Source organism: Porites lutea, chromosome 6 (genome assembly GCF_958299795.1).
Source record: "Porites lutea chromosome 6, jaPorLute2.1, whole genome shotgun sequence".
Classification (NCBI taxonomy): Eukaryota; Metazoa; Cnidaria; class Anthozoa; order Scleractinia; family Poritidae; genus Porites; species Porites lutea.
This window is the reverse complement of record NC_133206.1, coordinates 26,115,750-26,132,820: the sequence shown is the minus strand read 5'-3', so window position 1 is coordinate 26,132,820 and position 17,071 is coordinate 26,115,750. Positions and strand designations below refer to the sequence as shown.

Below are 17,071 nucleotides of genomic sequence, written 5' to 3'. Positions count from 1 at the left end.
AGAAACCCATGGCTGAACCTTTGGAGCAAACTAGAGCCAACACGGAGTATATTAAAAGCAAAGGTTATAACGTGGCATAAGGCTCCCTTAGCGTCTTGTTCCGGTCTCACTTCGTCAAATAGCTGAAACAAGCCGAAACGTCACGCAAGTTTCACGAACTTGCATTTCCAATCTTGTCCCGAAACTAGTGCAAAATTGTTAAAGCCATTTGTTCACATTACAAAATACATTGGGTCGAGGTGGAGCAATCGGCTAATCGCTCAGCTAAGAGTCACATCTAATCTGACGGGTCACAGGTAAATCGATTCAAACCCCGGGCAAGCCAAAAATAATAATTTTTTCTTCCTCCAATAAATTAAGGAATAATTCAAAGAACTCGAACTGATCTCGAGATATCTCGAGGTAATTCCGCTCTCACTTCGTGAAATAGCTGACTCAAACAGAAAAGAGGACTTGTCCCAAAAAAGCAGCTTTGAGGACATTTCTGAGCGTCGCGAATCCTTTACTTTGTGCTCCCCCCAAGTAATGAAGACAGTATCATTAATAGCAATATTGTGTTGAAGAACATTCCAAAATACTAATACAGCTAACAGCGGTAAAAATACCAATACCAAAAAAAGTTTGTATCTTCTACATTTTCCCTTTAAATAAACTGGAAATCACGTCTCTTTCTGTTTGTCAAAAATTTAGAAAGTGATTAAAAAAACCCATTAAAACTGGTCTCCTAAACCTTGTAAGGTATATTACAGCTACAACTTACGGTCTCTAGAATGTTCTGCATCACACGACACATGTGCAGCTTCATTGGTAAAAACAGCAAAAGAGCTGGTCCCTTACTCAGGTGGTGTACAAAATGTTCTTTTCTGTCAGAACTCGGCGCCAGCTGCACAACAAGCTTAAAAAGAAACAACGATCATTTTAACCTCCAGTCAGCGAACACCCTTGTCACCAGGTATATACGTATTCCCTTACGGGTGGTTGGATAAACCTCAAACATTGTAACGAGCTGCGAAGAGGGAACTATGATTTACACTAACTGTTGTCGTATTATACGTAAGAGTTACACCCATATCCGTGTTTGACTGTGTTAACTGAATAAGGGCAGACAATGTTGTCCAATTATAAGAGGAAAGTTCAACTTTTCACCTTAACAGTGTATGTACTGCACTTAACAGGAAATGTTTCTAAGTCAGTTGACTTTCAACTGTTCTTGATGAGGGATGAGGTTTCCCGAAGATCGAATTGAACTCATACTGTGATCCCTTGACAGGTGAGAACAAAATGCCAGTGTTGAAGTGAGAGCAAGTTTCTTTACATACCAGAAAGAGTACTTTTTGAAAAGAGGAAAACCGAATGACAGATGTTGTATACGGAAGATATCTGTTTACAAACAAGCTATCTGTTATTCAAAAGTACCAACCACTGAAACCAGCTCACTATGTGCGTACTTGTTAAAAATTCACCCAACTGGCAATATTGCGTAAAGAAGCGATTTCTGGAGTTCATATGGGAACAGCTCTAATTAAAAAAATAATATTGTAGCTTATTCTGAAGAGATGAAATAAAATACAGTTAACTGTACTGTATTCATCTTGAAGCGACGTGGGCTGGTTTTTCACCCTGTCTTAACCTCATTGTAAGTCAAAATACAGCACAGGTAAGTGTATTTTATTTCGTTTCTTGTGTTTTGATTGAATCTGCATTCACACAATTCCAGGAAGAATGTTATAAGATGTGAAGAAAACGTACAAGTAGATTGCAGTGTACATGTTGCACACATTGCACGCACAGTTTACCAGAACATGGAAGAGCCCCTAGCTCATTTAACAACTTTTAGAATTACCAGTAACCAGAGATGCACCCACCGGGACCTGGCCGGGGTCCTTACTTTTGCTCTTGGGCAACCAAGAAATCTTACTTTTTCATACAAAAAATCCTATGCTGGGCGCCATAGATTTCACATTTTCAGAGCACCAGGCTCACTTCCATTTTCCTTAGAGCACAGCCTGAAGTCCGTTCGACTGTTAACCATTCGAATTGAGGTGGCAAAGTGGACATGTTTGAATGATTCAGGGAACAATGAGGAGGAGTCAAAGTTATAGACGCAATTTGATAATACAAAAGCTTTTCGAATTAGTTTGGTATAGTCAAGAGCACATAGGTTCCCTTGTTCAACACTTTGTAATGATTTCGTTCACAAATACTCTGCTCCACTTCAAGATGATCTGGGTTTCTGAGAATGTGTTTCAGAAATACTCAGCTCTAGTTCCAGATGATCAGGTTTTTGAGAATGTGTTTTAGTAAAACATTTACTTTTTCGCAAAACCATTATACCATGCAATCAAGTTATTTATTAGATATCAGTGGACAACACAATACCTCATATCTATTCGCATCAATCCAACTGGTAATATCTTCAACCGTAAAGTAACTACTTGATGGATAGTTCTAAAACATTAGTGAAAACATAAACACAGAGCAGAGTTAAGGATGCCTTGCATGCTCATTGTGATCACTAGGATTGCTGAATCAAAGTAAACTGTGAACAACTCATGGGTACGTTAATAGAAATAGTCCGGGTATTGTAAAGTAAACTTTTGCTAGGGCCTAAACACAGCAAAACACTCCTTGTGTAACTGCAACCAAAGGTATTTGCATTTGCAATATGACCTTCTAAATATCATGTCACTGAACACGTAAAGTGTTTTGAAAAACGGCTTTGGGTAAAACAATTTCTTTGCTATTACCATCTGTTTGTACTTATTTCGCATTTTTTTTAGTTGTATTAGTAGTAATGTATATTTTTTTAATCGTCTTCAGTGTTGTACATGATTATAGGTTTTGATGTACTCTGTTAGTTATGGTGAGAAAATGAAAAATGTTCGACCATAAATTAAAAATTTTCATAACTTTAAGCAACTGGAATTCTGGCAACGTTGTTATGACATTTGAGTGCTAAATCTGGGTAAAAAGATTGTCAGTCGTCATTGATATGCGAAAGATAAAATTGTCACTTTGTCTGTGGCTGCCGATTCCAGTTTTGTCGGCCAAGAAAAATGCCACCCTATTGCATTGTCGTACAATTTTGTCACAAAATAAACGTGATTACCAGAACAAAGCTTTTTAAACGCATGCTTTTGGATAGACATAAGAACCAGCTACCACAATTATTGTTGTTTTCATATCAGACCCAATAACTAATTATGAGGTGTCTACGCCTTAGAAGGAGTGACACACTTACACATTGCAGCATCCGCACAAACTCCTTGCTACACTATCCGCATCCATGAGTTGAAACTGATTAATGATCACATAAAAATACAAAGGGTCGTCGCTAACACAGAATCATTCAATGAGTGATAAGCCGGGTTCAAGGTCCTCCTTTCTGTATGTTGGTAGCTCTAAATAACCATCATCTGACTAAAAACCTTGAAGCTGATGGTTTGCTTACTATAATTCGCCCGACGTTGTCAGCTTTTTTTGTGGGTACACGCAGAAGGAAAGAAGTCAAAAACAAGGATTTGGGATAGCCATATCTAGACATTGAACCCCGGATCTCCTCACCATCACCATCTCCTCACCTTAAGCAGTGATTTCTCTTGTGGTTTACCTCCCCACAACCACTACCTTAAAGTCAGAATTTATTGGTCACTAGCTGGAGAGTGGAGCGGGAGTGGTTTAAAGACATAATGCAAGTTCAATGACTTATCCTGCTCACATAAATCACGTGCTTGAAGGTTTTATCTAAATTTAAATGGCTTGGTAAGATCTTGATAAACAAACCAATATATCATGATTAAGACGATGATATGCCAATCCTGATACTCCATTCACTCCAGCCTTTAATGAGACCTTGGTAGTTGTTACGACAGCGAACTTGGGTTTTGAATCTAGGAGAAAATGTGGCGACATTTTTGTAGGTAAGCCAAGTTTCAGCAACGGAAAAAATAACCATATCAGTGTGCTACATATATAGTCCAGTACACATGAACGCTACACAACAATGCAATGTTTCATGGTTTTTGGGAGGAGCCATATAAGCAGCTAAAATAATTGTAGGCAGAAAGGAATAGCAGGTAACAAGACACTATAAATAACTGACCTCAGTCCACTCTACCCAGAAGATCCTGATATCTTTTGAAATTATCTCTTTCTCATGGTATTTCAACCAAAATTTTGCCAGTTTTGCCTTTTACTTAGAAAGTTGATACGTAAACGAAAACGCCAAATAAAGTTTTATTTTAGGGTTAACGAGAAAAAAGGCTTGCCCAGATTTTGATAACTTGATTTTAATTATTTGATTACCTTTTATCCTATAGTGCAGTGCCAAACTGAAGAATACAGTAAAGTTCTTGTTGAACCTCCATGGCTGTTTGAAATAACTTATGACTAGTTCCTGCCAAAAAAAGGGATAAATATAACTATCTAGGTTTTGAGGAGATCGTACATCTGCCTTAAGGACATGATAGATGAAGAGTTAAAGTAACACAAAATACAAAACAGGAAGGTTAAACCCATAGTTGTGACAGTTTGGAGAACAAGGTGTAAAACGATTTCTCTACTGGATTTGACTTAAAGTTTTTATCACGTATTCATCTCAGAACGCTTAATTTTTAGTCATTTTTCATCAGAAAAATCAACTTCCCTATTATAATTGAAAGAGGTTGAGCAAAATGATACAACTTCTTATGATAAAATGTTTCTACCACTACAACATTCTCTGGAAACCCGTACAGTGAAACTAGACTAATAAGGACACAGAAGGGGCCATAGACCGTATTAACGGGGGTTGGGTATAAAGGGGGTTGAATTTAGAGAAAATGTAAGGGCTTCCTTTACCCAGGGACAAAGAAAACTGTCCGTAATAATGAGGTGTCCGCATTAAGCGGGTGTCCGTAAAGCAGGGTTTGACGTAGTAGAATATCAACGACTATCGCCTTTTTTCACCTAAATGATGCTGGTTCATGCGCGCGCACTGCTTAGCATTGAGAAGATTTCAATTCCATGGAAGGGTAGGGGAAAAAAATTTATCACCTCCACATTTTGAAAAGGAAGGGGCTGTTGTCTTCGTAATAAAGTAACCACATAATGATACTCTGACTATAAAGAGGTTATGAGTGTCAAGGGGTCTAATAATACCGCTTACATGGTTGCAGGGAATAGACCTTATTCACGATACTTGTCATCTTTACATGCGCTTTAGGTTCGATGGGAAAAAAGCAATGATTGGTCAACTTTTTGGAAAAAATTCTTCCGTGACAAACTGCTGTCTGTCAGTTCAGATTTAAGAAAGATATGGTCAGTCATAAAACAGATTATCTCCAAAAAGGAACCTGAGCAACGTTTCAATAACATGAAAGATAGTTCTGGTTCATACTCAAATCCTACTCAGATAGCTACAAAGTTTATTAATTTCTTTGCTAATGTTGGTCCTTCTTTGGCAAATAAAATCTCTCCCACTCTAATTACGTATAGAGAGTCTCTGATTGGTCATTACGCAAAGTGTTTCTATCTTAACCCAACTTCTCCCACTGATATAGTCCATTCTCTTAAAAATAGTAAATGTGAGGGTTTTGATGGCCTCTGTATTTCCCCTATAAAAGATACTATTGATTTAATAGCTGCCCCTTTGACCCATATCTGTAATCTGTCATTTTCTCAAGGTGTTTTTCCAGATAAGCTCAAAACAGCCAAGATCCTTCCCATCTTCAAATGTGATGACTCTTCCTTGTTCCCTAACAACAGGCCTATTTCTGTTCTCCCCTGTCTTTCCAAGGTCTTTGAAAAACTCTTCTACTTCAGTTTGTCTGCATTTCTTGAAAATTTTGAAATTCTTAGTCACCATCAATATGGCTTCAGACCACATCATTCTACAACTTGGCTATCCTCGAATTTGTAAACAATGTATATGAAGGCTTTGAAAGTAATGAATACACTACTGGAATTTTCTTAGACCTCAAGAAGGCATTTGATACTATAAACCATCAGATACTTATTGTCAAATTAAACCATTGGTAGTATTCCTCTATGATCTAGCTTGGCTCACCAGCTATTTAGACAACCGACAACAGTATGTTATGGTCAATGGTCATGTTTCTTCTAATAATACTGTTGTGTGGGGGGTCCCTCAAGGTTCTGTTCTTGGCCCCTTATTATTCCTCCTATACATTAATGATCTTTTTCTTTCTTCAAATTATCTTTCATTTATTCTTTTTGCTGATGACACCAATATTTTTCTTCGTCATAAAGACTTGGCTACTTTAACTAGAATGGTTAATCAAGAGCTTTCTCATGTCTCCTCCTGGTTTAACGCAAACAAGCTTACTGTTCATCCTGATAAATCCAAATTCATCATCTTCCATCCACGACGTAAACAGATCAATCCTTCAGAATTAAACATCTTAATAAATAACACCCCTATAGCACGGGTACAGGAACATAAATTTCTTGGAATAATTATTCACGAAAACCTTTCATGGAAACCGCACATCACTTCCACCGATAAACTCGCTAAGGTTATAGGAATTTTGTCTAAATCGAGACGATACTTACCTTCGGTCACTCTAAAAACCTTATATAATTCCCTCTTTCTACCTTATATCAACTATTGTAACCTCATCTGGGCATCTACATATGCCTCCTACCTTGAACCCCTCTATCTACTCCAAAAGAAAGCCATTCGAATTATCACCTTTTCTCCTCCAAGAACTCGTTCTAAGCCTCTTTTCTCGAAGCTTAATATTCCTTCTCTCCATTCACTTTATAAATTTCATTTTTCTTGTTTTGTATTCTCACACTTTAATCACCTTTTACCTGCCTCTCTTTCCTCCCTCCTCCACTTTAATCGTGATTTTCATGATTATCTAACTCGTTCTCGTTTCAGCTTGCATAAAATGTCCCTCAGGCATCAATTTGCGATTAGTTCTCAAGCCCCGACTATTTGGAACGATATCCCCTTGACTGTTCGTGACAGCCTTACCACTAGTAACTTCAAAAAGAAACTAAAACTTCTCTTTTTAAGCCTAAATTGAACTAGCGCAGGATTCTCATAGCTTATTGTTAGTTTATTTGTCACTAGTTATGGACTGTTATAGGACTGTTATAGGACTGCATGCATGTAAACTTATTTAATTTCAGTTTTGTGTCTTGTTTTAGTTTTGTAGTTTAGCCTACAGTCTTCATTTCTATATAAAATAATTTCTGTCATTTTGACCACAGGCCGTATAAGCCCCCTGCTTTGGCTTTACTGAGTTTAGACTATATGAGCGATGGAATAATAAAGTTAAGTTAAGTTAAGTTAAATGTCACGTGGTATTTCGGGGGGCAAATAAGAGATAAAATTTGCTTATACGAGTAATCGCAGTCGAGTTTGTTTTATATTCTATCAAAACGAGATGACAATTTGATAGTCACAACTGGAGAAACCGCAGCATCGACTGTAATATGAAATTAACCCTGAAAGGAACCGACGCTTTCAAAGCAATTACCATTCTGTTCGGGTATCTACCTCTTGGCCACTGGGTTTGGATTGCAAATGGGCTGCTGGACAACACTTGGTTTGGACTCTTTCTTGTGGCTTGTCATACTAAAGTTCATGGTAACCAGGTTTAAATCTGTACCGGTAGGTGGGCCCAAGATAGTTGGACCATCTTCATCAACAACATGGAACATATAGTATTTACAGGAACTTCCATGAGCTAGTTTGAGCTGACAAATGCCATGATGATCAACAGGATGTCCACCAAATGCAACTATGGTAGTACTGGATGATGCCAAGTTAACAGGAATACCATTAGGATTACATGGCAAGCTTGGAAATAGAGACTTACAGGAATTTAGAGAAATGATGTTTCCCTCAGCACCAGTGTCGACCTTGCACACAAGTGGTTTCTTACGCTGACTTCCAGCTCCAAGAAGGCTTGAGTATCATTTTTTGTAACCTGGTCAATTAACAGGGTGTGGAAATATAGCTGTTCTGGTAGATATGCTGCATTGTCAACTTCGGCTTCATCATGAGGCTCCAGGGTATGCAAATGCTTCTCCGGGCCACTCTTCTATTTAGAGGACTTGGAATGCTTGGAACCTCCCCGTGCATTTTTCTCTTTCCTGTTAGGCTTTGATGAGCGACTAACTTTCCTCCAATGATTTTCCTTACCACATGCACTACAAATTGATCCAAACGCTGGACTCAAGGTTCGCTGAGAAATATCAACCACAGCATCCACATAAACGAATGATGGGGCCACAGGGTTTGCTGGGTGTATTTGCTGCATTAGAAGGAGCCTGGCCACGCTTAAGAGCATCAGTTCGCGCAGAATTATCGGTTGCAATCCCCTTGATTTGATTTCTTGTGACTTCATCTGTCCTTGCAATATCCAAAGCGGTGTCAAGGGTAAGTGTGGCGTCCTTTTCCAGAAGCTTAGTTTGCGTATGCTCCGAATTAGAACCAAAAATAAGCGCATCGATGATGTGTTCATCGGGACTCATAAACTGACACTCTCCCACGAGGATTGGAATTTTCTTCACAAATGAATCAACTGTCTCATCAGCCTCTTGCTCTAAGGTTCGGAGTTTGTACCTTGCAAGTCTAAAATAGCTCTTTGGAGACAGGTAGTTCTCAAAGTGCACCCAGTAGGTGCGAAGTTGCTTCCTTTCATTGGCAATCCAACTGTAAATTTTCCAAACATGTTAAGACCAAATTATGCGTGGCTAACAAACGCTTGTTTGTAATATGAGGATTAAGAAAACAGGGCTATGGGCAGAAAGACGTTGACAATCGTGCTCTCAAAACTGACATCGGGACTCTCGATTTATTGTACTAGCAAGTTAAGGCTGACCTTGTTGTTATGGATTGCTTTCTAATGGATGCCATAAAAGATGCTACATCTTAGAAAAATTAAGTATTTTGGAACACTCTGACAGAAAGCTCTATGATAAATTAGAGAGGACGAACACCATCCTTCATATTCTATTTTACCGACTGTAAAGGACTGTTCCCAAAGGCTTCGCAGAAAGACATTTCAGCTACCTTTAGTTAAAACTGAGTGTTTCAAAAACTGTTTGGTAAATAGGCTATGCCTTAATTATAACTTAAGAATATGATATTACTTTAATTGTAATTTTTAATTTGACTTTTTTTTATGACTTTGTAACTTTCGATTTGTATTTTATCAATTGGATAAAAATTATTATTATTATTTTTATTTTTGTGTATTATGTACAGTTCGAGTTTTGACAATATTTTTTTAAGTCATTAAACACTAAATGACTGGTCCTGAGGGAAACAGTAAATTTTGTTTGCCAAAAATTTCCATGTTTACTGAGGCGAATAAGTGATTCATTATATAGCTGGAAATTTTGAAGCTGAAAATTTATTAAACGTCACTGTAACGGCGGTTGTCGGTCAACATTCGCAGGTATCAGTGCACTGTTATCCTCTGCAATTTTGCCTGCTCAGATATTTTGGCGGGAAACAGTTTCATTGTTAATGTCATCTGAGCTCGAAGTAACCAAAGGGAGCGCGCAGTGTTGCAAAGAAATCAGTTGTCTAACAATGTTATTTGCTGTAAGGAAATCTACGGTTGCTACTGCATCCAAAGAAGTACCGTAACAATGATTATTGTCTGTACATTGTATTCTAGAATAAACAAATTCAACCGTGATTTCTTGCATTGGCAATCGTTTTCACTTGCTTGCCCCATGCGAAACCATGTGACATTGCTTTTATCCCATCAGTCTTACATCGCGAGCAAAGATGGCGGGTATTGTGAATAACGTTAACTACACATAATGTGGTGGTGATGGAGTCAAAACAATAGAAATGTGGTGGTAGTGGTGGTGGTCGTGGTGGGAAACGATTGAAATGTGGTGGTGGTGGTGGTGGTGGGAAACAAAAGAAATGTGCCGGTCAGGGGCGTAGCAAGGTTTTTGACTTGTTGCAGGCCTGTCCCTAAGGTGACCCGGTAATACACTAGACAGATCACACCCTCAAGACTGTTAATTGTGACCTCATCCGAATGATTCTTGGTATGAACCACTTCAATTTCAACAACCAACTCTTTCTTCAAATCCACGGGACAGCCATGGGAACATGAATGGCACCTTCATACGCTAACCTATTCACGGGAAAATTAGAACAATCTGCAATCGAAAACGCGCCTTTCAAACCTTACATTGGTGGAGGTTTATTGATGACATCTTCATGGTGTGGACAGAAGGAGAAGACAATCTTCAAACTTTCTTACATCTACATCAACTCTATCCATCCAACAGTCAAGTTTAAACACGAATTTTCAAATTCTTCACATCAGTCTTCCCTTCCTAAATGTACAAGTCCATCTCGACAACAGCCTAGTAGAAACTGATCTCCACACAAAACCCACAGACAAGCACCAATATCTTCTCAAAACCTCGTGCCATCCTGTCCACACAAAACGCACCATTCATTTCAGCCTTACCTTACGTCTGCGTCGCATCTGCTCCACACATTTCTTTAATAAACTCTGCGATAAAGTTATAAACTTTCTGACACTACGAGGATACAGCAGCCACTTTTTTTAAAAAAAGAAATTAACCAGGCACGTTTCATCCCAAGTTAAGACACTTTACGTGATTGTAGCATACAACAAGACCACCTCCCGGTGAACAGAATGCATATCATCCACGCTGCCTTACCTTCACCTCCTCCAAAGAGAAACGACGTATACATGACCCCTTAAACTGTAAATCCAGAAACCTTATCTATCTCTCTGAATGCAAAAAATGCGGTAAACAGTACACTGGGGAGACAAAGCACCATCTCCACCAACGCTTTGGGGAGTATCGCCGCTCCATTTTCAACTACGGCCACTTTTCTAATCCCATTCCTATCTCCTAACATTTTAATCAAGCCGATCACTCTATCAATGACGTCCTTCTTATTCCGTAAGAACTAATCCGTAGCAAACGCGACTCTGTCAGAAAGGCACGCGAAGCTCACCTCATTGATAAAGCTATGACTTTAGAACCTCATGGTATAAATAGACGTGATGAACTCAATTAGTGACATTTATCTTTTTAGTAGCCTATCATTTTCTGTTTTTTATGTATTCAAATTTCGCAAATGCAACGTTCATCTTTTATCTGTATTCATTTTTCTTTTATAGCCCCCGTTGAAGGTTTGTGTTGCAAACCGAAATATGGGGCAAATATAATTTACCACTTTATTTGTTGTTTTCTTTCTTCAGTTATTCTATCACTCTTCCTGCCGTGAGGATCAGCTTACTGTTTTAAGCTTAAAATTTGGGAAACAAGATTTTACTGATCCAGGTGTACTTAAGATCCGGCGGACCCTCATTGGTTTGGTCGTTGTGGTTTTGCCTTCACAAGTGTTTCTGTTAATTGTTAGCCTGGGACCAGGCTTCGCAGTGGGGAAAGAGCGAAAAGTAGGGAACGGGGAGAAGGAAGGGGCAGAGGAGCCTGGACACATGCCTTTGTTGACATTTCTATGACAGGTTAATTGCTGGAGGGCGGATCAGCGGCATCAAAGGCATGTCTTCAGGCTCCGCCGCCCCTCCCTCCTCCCCACTCCCCAGTCCCCGCTCGCCTATTTTTTTCTCGTTCCCCGCTTTTTGCCCTTTCCCCACTGCGGAGCCTGATCCCAGGCTAGTTAATTGTATGCGTAGTTAGTTGAATCTGGAGTTGAATCTTCCGCACTGAATGACACATCATGCTTGTCGAAATGCATAAGAGCGAGTCAGGTTTTAAGGCTTTTCAGTGCACTGAAAGACTTCTCTGCAGTTGCTGTAGTTAATGGTAGAGTTAAAAGTGTTGTAAATGCCCTGGATAAATTTGGGAACTCTTGCGGGTGACAGTGAGGAAGTGTTTTAACAACTGTGGCCAGAGGATCGTGCACTCTATCCCAACGTGTTTTCCACCGCACTTGCCTGTAATTGTCTAATTTCTTCCGGCATGTCGGGATTGCACGCGCCCAAACCTTGTTTGACACTGATCCTAGCTGGAGACCAGTTGCCTACATTTTTCGGCAAAAGATTTGTTATAGCAAACAGTGGACTTGGTTTGACAATACGCGAATCAAGCTCCTATAGCAATAGGGTCAAGGAATGGATAATACATCGCTCGTTTGTAGTAGTCACTTACTGAATCTGATGGAACATTTTCTCGATTCAACTATCGGCCAGCTAGTCTAGGTTTACAAACTGGGACATCACGCTTTGCCAGAACAGATACTGCCATTTGATACAGCTTATTCCAGGACCCGTCTTTAAGCTCACTGCGAAGTGATTGGATGACCACTTTGGCATGCGTGTGTGCTTGGAGTAGGTTTAGGACAACCCTTTGAAGATAGCTGGTGAGAGGCACGATAAATTGTAGCAACAATTCACAGGCAATTAATGCAATAGCCCATTTGAATGATGACGTCATGCGCGCTGTGCATTATGGTTGTAGTAGTTAAGACCGCGAAAGTTAAAAAAAAATGGCGGCAACTAATGCGAAAAGTCATGAAAACAAGGAAAATTTCGAAAATTTCAAGAAGAATTGTTTTGACTGAGGACGATGTCCCAGGGACATCGTTCAAAAATAAGGATCCTCAAATCTTTCATAATGAACCACTTAAACGTTGGTTAAAGAGTCGAGGTGCTAGTGCGGGTGGGAGTCGAAGAGAATTACTTGCAAGGTTTGTAGTTCTGTCAGTATTTTATGAATTAAAGCGATTTTCTCAGGCTCCAGCTGTGTCTTTCACTTTAATAGAATAAAGGATTATCAAATATCTGGCCAGGACAAGGAAATCGTCGATCCAGATGGATACATCTTCGTAGACTTCGACTTGCGCGCCAGCTGCGATCACAGCAAACCAGCGATAATCTTCCCAAGAGAGTTACATGGCCCAGCGATGGTTGGACATTATCCTTGGAACAAATGCCTCCGTTTCAGCATTGTTATTTGTTTGCTCATTTAGCCGGAGAAATGGAAAGTAACTTGAAGAAAGTTCGCCGAGGTGCTTTCAAAAGCAAGCGTGAAGGTTACGCTCTATATATGGGATGGTTGTCTTTAAACAGATTCCAAAGGTTCTTAGCCCTGTAGCGAGGAAAGGATGCAAAGAAGATGTGGAAAAGATTAGGCAATGGGCTAGAACTTATGGCGATAGCATACGACAGCGGAGCGTCAGAGCGCAATCAAATCCAAATCCAGGCGCTTTGCCTATCAGCGCCTATGGCCGACGGAAGCTTCCAAACAATCCAGCGAGTTTGGAGGACCTCACTGAAAGGTTGGAAGAAGAAAGCGTAACAGCTGACGTGAATGACGAAAATGTTGAGAGAGAGGAGAGTATTGCACTTGTTGCGAACTAAGACGATGTGATACTCGTCGCTAAGTTCAAAGGGATCAGTGGACCCTTTATTTTAGGAAAGCTTGCACAAAACCGTAAGAGAACTTCGTCTACAGTAAAAACACACCTGTACGCAAGCGATCCAGAAGATTGTCTAATATTCAATTACGAGTTCACCGCTCAGGTAGAGAAACATCTTGTGACTGGAACCGTTTGGGAAGTGCAGTTCACAGACGAAGATTTTCATATCGATTTTAACCAAGAGCTCTTCGAAGAATGTCTCGAGCACACATGGGGGGTTGAAGAAAGGGACATGACTGCATGATGTGGATGAAGAAGAACTTGAAGAGGAACAAGATCCTCATGTCAGAACAACCTCTTCTGGAAGAATCCTAAAGCTCCCAAACCGTTTTTATTGAAAACACGGACAAATTAAAGCCCAGTGAGTAGAGCGGTAGAGAAACTCAGAGAAACTCAAGGTAACAAAAATCTTCTCTTTTTAACCATATATAGCTAGATTAGCTGATTTATTATTTATTGTTGTCAATTATCGAGTGCATTTCCACTGAACTTGATAGCCATATTTATAGGAATTAAGCACCATACAGAATGACATTTACTTTAACCCAAAGAAGGATTTACAACATTTCGAGTAATACTGACAAGAAAGCGAGCATGCGAGCAACTGCAAAGATTTTGGGAGCACGAGCAAGCGAGCACTCGTTTAAATTTTGCGAGCAAATCGAGCAAAGGTAAAATTTTGCCATTCATCACCCCTAAATAACAAGGTTATTTGTGTAACGTCGCTACTTTTTTGAAATACAGCAAAATGTCAGTCCTCAAAAAATATCGTTCTTCCGTCTTTGAGAAACTCCTTAATTTTCCAGAAGGTGAGACTTCTGCCATTAACGCGCATTAATTATTGCATGGGTACGAATTACCTAAACTTTGGGTACGAATCACCTTAGCTTTGGGTACGAATCATCTCAATTTTGGGTACAAATCGTCTGGGTACGCAACGTCCGGTAAGCGTAAAGTTAGGTTTTCTACTAACGCCTTGTAAAAAGTAGCAAGTTAGAACTAAGCTGATCTCAAACCTTATTACCCAACTAGTCATATCTTCAATTATGAAGTTTAATAGCTAGTTAGATTTTTTCTTCATCACCTGGTTGGACTTCTTCGCCAAATTCAACTCCGAAACTGTTCCAATGTACATGAATGGTCTTATGATAGCCTGAAGAAAGTCAACCTGCCAAAAATAATAATACTAGTTATGATACTACTAGTACTACTACTACTACTACTACTACTACTACTACTACTACTAGATTGAACTTTTCACACATCGCCATGATAGTTGCAACTGTTTTTAATGGTAAACGTCACATGATATGGTACAAAATGCGAGCGAAGTTACGCAGGATACTCCAATGTTGACTTAAACGTTCAGTGCCGTGGATTAGGTTACCTGATGAGTTGTGGCAAACACAAACTCTCTCCTCCTTTTAATCCTGCCACAGTGATTTGAGTGTTCAATAATGCTGATATTGTACAGCATTCATGGAAAGCATACGCCGATTATTAATGTTATTATTATTATTATTATTATTATTATTATTATTATTATTATTATTATTATTATTATTATTATTATTATTATTATTGGCCCCTTGTTGAACAAATTGTATCTCAGTCACATCAGTTACCTGAAGATTCCCTCACAAAACTAGCACAACAGGAAGTAAGAAGTGAAAGATCAAAGGAACTCGAACACAGGGCAGAGCGTATTAAGGAGATGGCACCAAGAAAGACTCAGCGAGCATTAGATCTGGCGACAGAAAAGGGATCATCAACATGGCTTACAGTGCTTCCCCTCCAGGATTTGAGCTTTAACCTGAATAAAAGGGAATTCCGTGATGCTGTGAAACTACGCTACGCCTGGCCAGTGGAAGATATCCCCTCCACATGTGCTTGTGGGGAAGCCTTTACGGTTGATGACTCAATGATTTGCAAACTAGGAGGTTTTATTACTCAACGCCACAACGAGCTAAGAGATCTCGAAGCTGAATTTCTGAGTATGGTGTGTAGCGATGTCGAGATCGAACCAGTACTTCAAGACATCTCCGGCGAACATTTAAACAGAGGATCTAACAAAGCTCAGGATGCGAGGTTAGATATCCACGCGCGTGGTTTCTGGGAGCGACATCGTTTAGCATTCTTCGATGTGAGGGTCTGTCACCCTAATGCTGTATCGTATAGGCACCTAGAGCCACAACAAATCTATCGTATCCATGAGAACGAGAAAAAGCGTCTCTACTCAGAAAGAGTCCTGGACATCGAGCATGGAACATTTACACCTTTGGTCTTCACCTCAACTGGCGGAATGGGAAAGGAGTGCTTGAAGTATCATAGCCGTTTAGCACAGCTGATTGCCATCAAAAAATTCCTTGTTAGAACCTACAGAGAGATACCGTACCAGTTGTTTGTGAGAACCTGTTAGTCTTAAAAACTCACCATCTTTGCAGCTTTAAATGATCCTTTGTATTCCACTCCATTAAATTGAGTGTGGATGGCAACTAATTTTGGAAACACATCAATATTTTGCTCTTGGAGGCATGTTCCCACCCAGCAGTTAATGGCAATAAATACGACCTGCAAAGTACATATTTTCACTGTAGTATACACCATCATAAATGGGAACTTATGATACATTGTGAAAAAAGAGATGTCATACGATAAAATGAAATACTTATTTGAATTGAAATGATAAACCCCCCAAAAATTTCGGCTGCCAAGGACGTTCCCGTCAAAACAGGCTACAATGCTTTTTTTTGTTACTCCTTTTTAGTATAATGTGGTGGCTCAATTTTATCCTTTGTTTGAATTTATTTCCCTTTGTTTTAAACTCATTATCATACATTAAAATACTCTAAAAGAAAGGGAGATAAAATTTGAACCTCAACAATAATATTAAAGACGCAGACTGGTGTTTGGTGTATTTTTCGTTCATAGTTTGTAAAGTGAGATATATACAGCCATGCAAAAGCTGAACTAAGGTTTTCTGACTTCTTCCCTTCACACCCTCCACTTACTCTGCTCTCAGTTCATCAGCTTTTGCACAGCTGAATCTAATTTACGAACCAGAAATGAAAAACACATCAAGAAGACTGCTTGCTATCAAGCCCAGTAGAACTACTCAAGAACTTTGTGTTGTAAATTTTACAATGAAAGAAATTACTGATGGAAGATCCATACAGTGCAGTGATACAGGATGTACATATATGCCATTGCAAACAGTGTTTCAGCAAAAATAAACAAGAAACAACATAATTGATTATGAACAACACTGTATTTAATTCAAATTTTGAGCCATAGCATTTGCTCTGCAGTAACATGATAATCTTGAACATGGTACGTGAGATGTATGGAAATACGCCTTATTGAAATGTGATACGGAATTGTGACTCGTCTCTTGTTGACAGTAATATAGTAGACTGTCAGTCATATAATGGCGAGAAATGGCCTGTTACCATCTTTGAGTATAATAATAATAATTACCTGAATACTGTAACACTACATTTTCTTACTTTCAGATTGCTTTCCAGCTAGCTGGAATTACCAAATGATTGTAAATATATCTCGTGATCTTGGGGAGTAGAAGAGCATTGCTCGTCAACTGCTTGTGGGTGGCTCCTCCCAAAATATTCCACAGTTATTGGTATAGGATTAAATGGAGCCTAAACC

General features: G+C 39.3%; 1 protein-coding gene across 2 annotated transcripts in view; it reads right to left on the bottom strand.

The window, feature by feature from the left end:
- The window catches only part of LOC140941495 (thioredoxin domain-containing protein 11-like), a 58,326-nt gene that overhangs the window by 34,569 nt on the left and 6,686 nt on the right, over positions 1–17,071 (bottom strand). For both annotated transcript variants that reach the window (XM_073390497.1, XM_073390498.1), the window contains exons 3-8: positions 15,842–15,979; positions 14,493–14,576; positions 4,306–4,396; positions 3,784–3,890; positions 2,380–2,448; positions 761–895 (exon numbers count right to left, since the gene is read on the bottom strand). In XM_073390497.1, the coding sequence (XP_073246598.1) occupies positions 761–895; positions 2,380–2,448; positions 3,784–3,890; positions 4,306–4,396; positions 14,493–14,576; positions 15,842–15,979 (624 nt within the window). The remainder of the gene's footprint in view (positions 1–760; positions 896–2,379; positions 2,449–3,783; positions 3,891–4,305; positions 4,397–14,492; positions 14,577–15,841; positions 15,980–17,071) is intronic.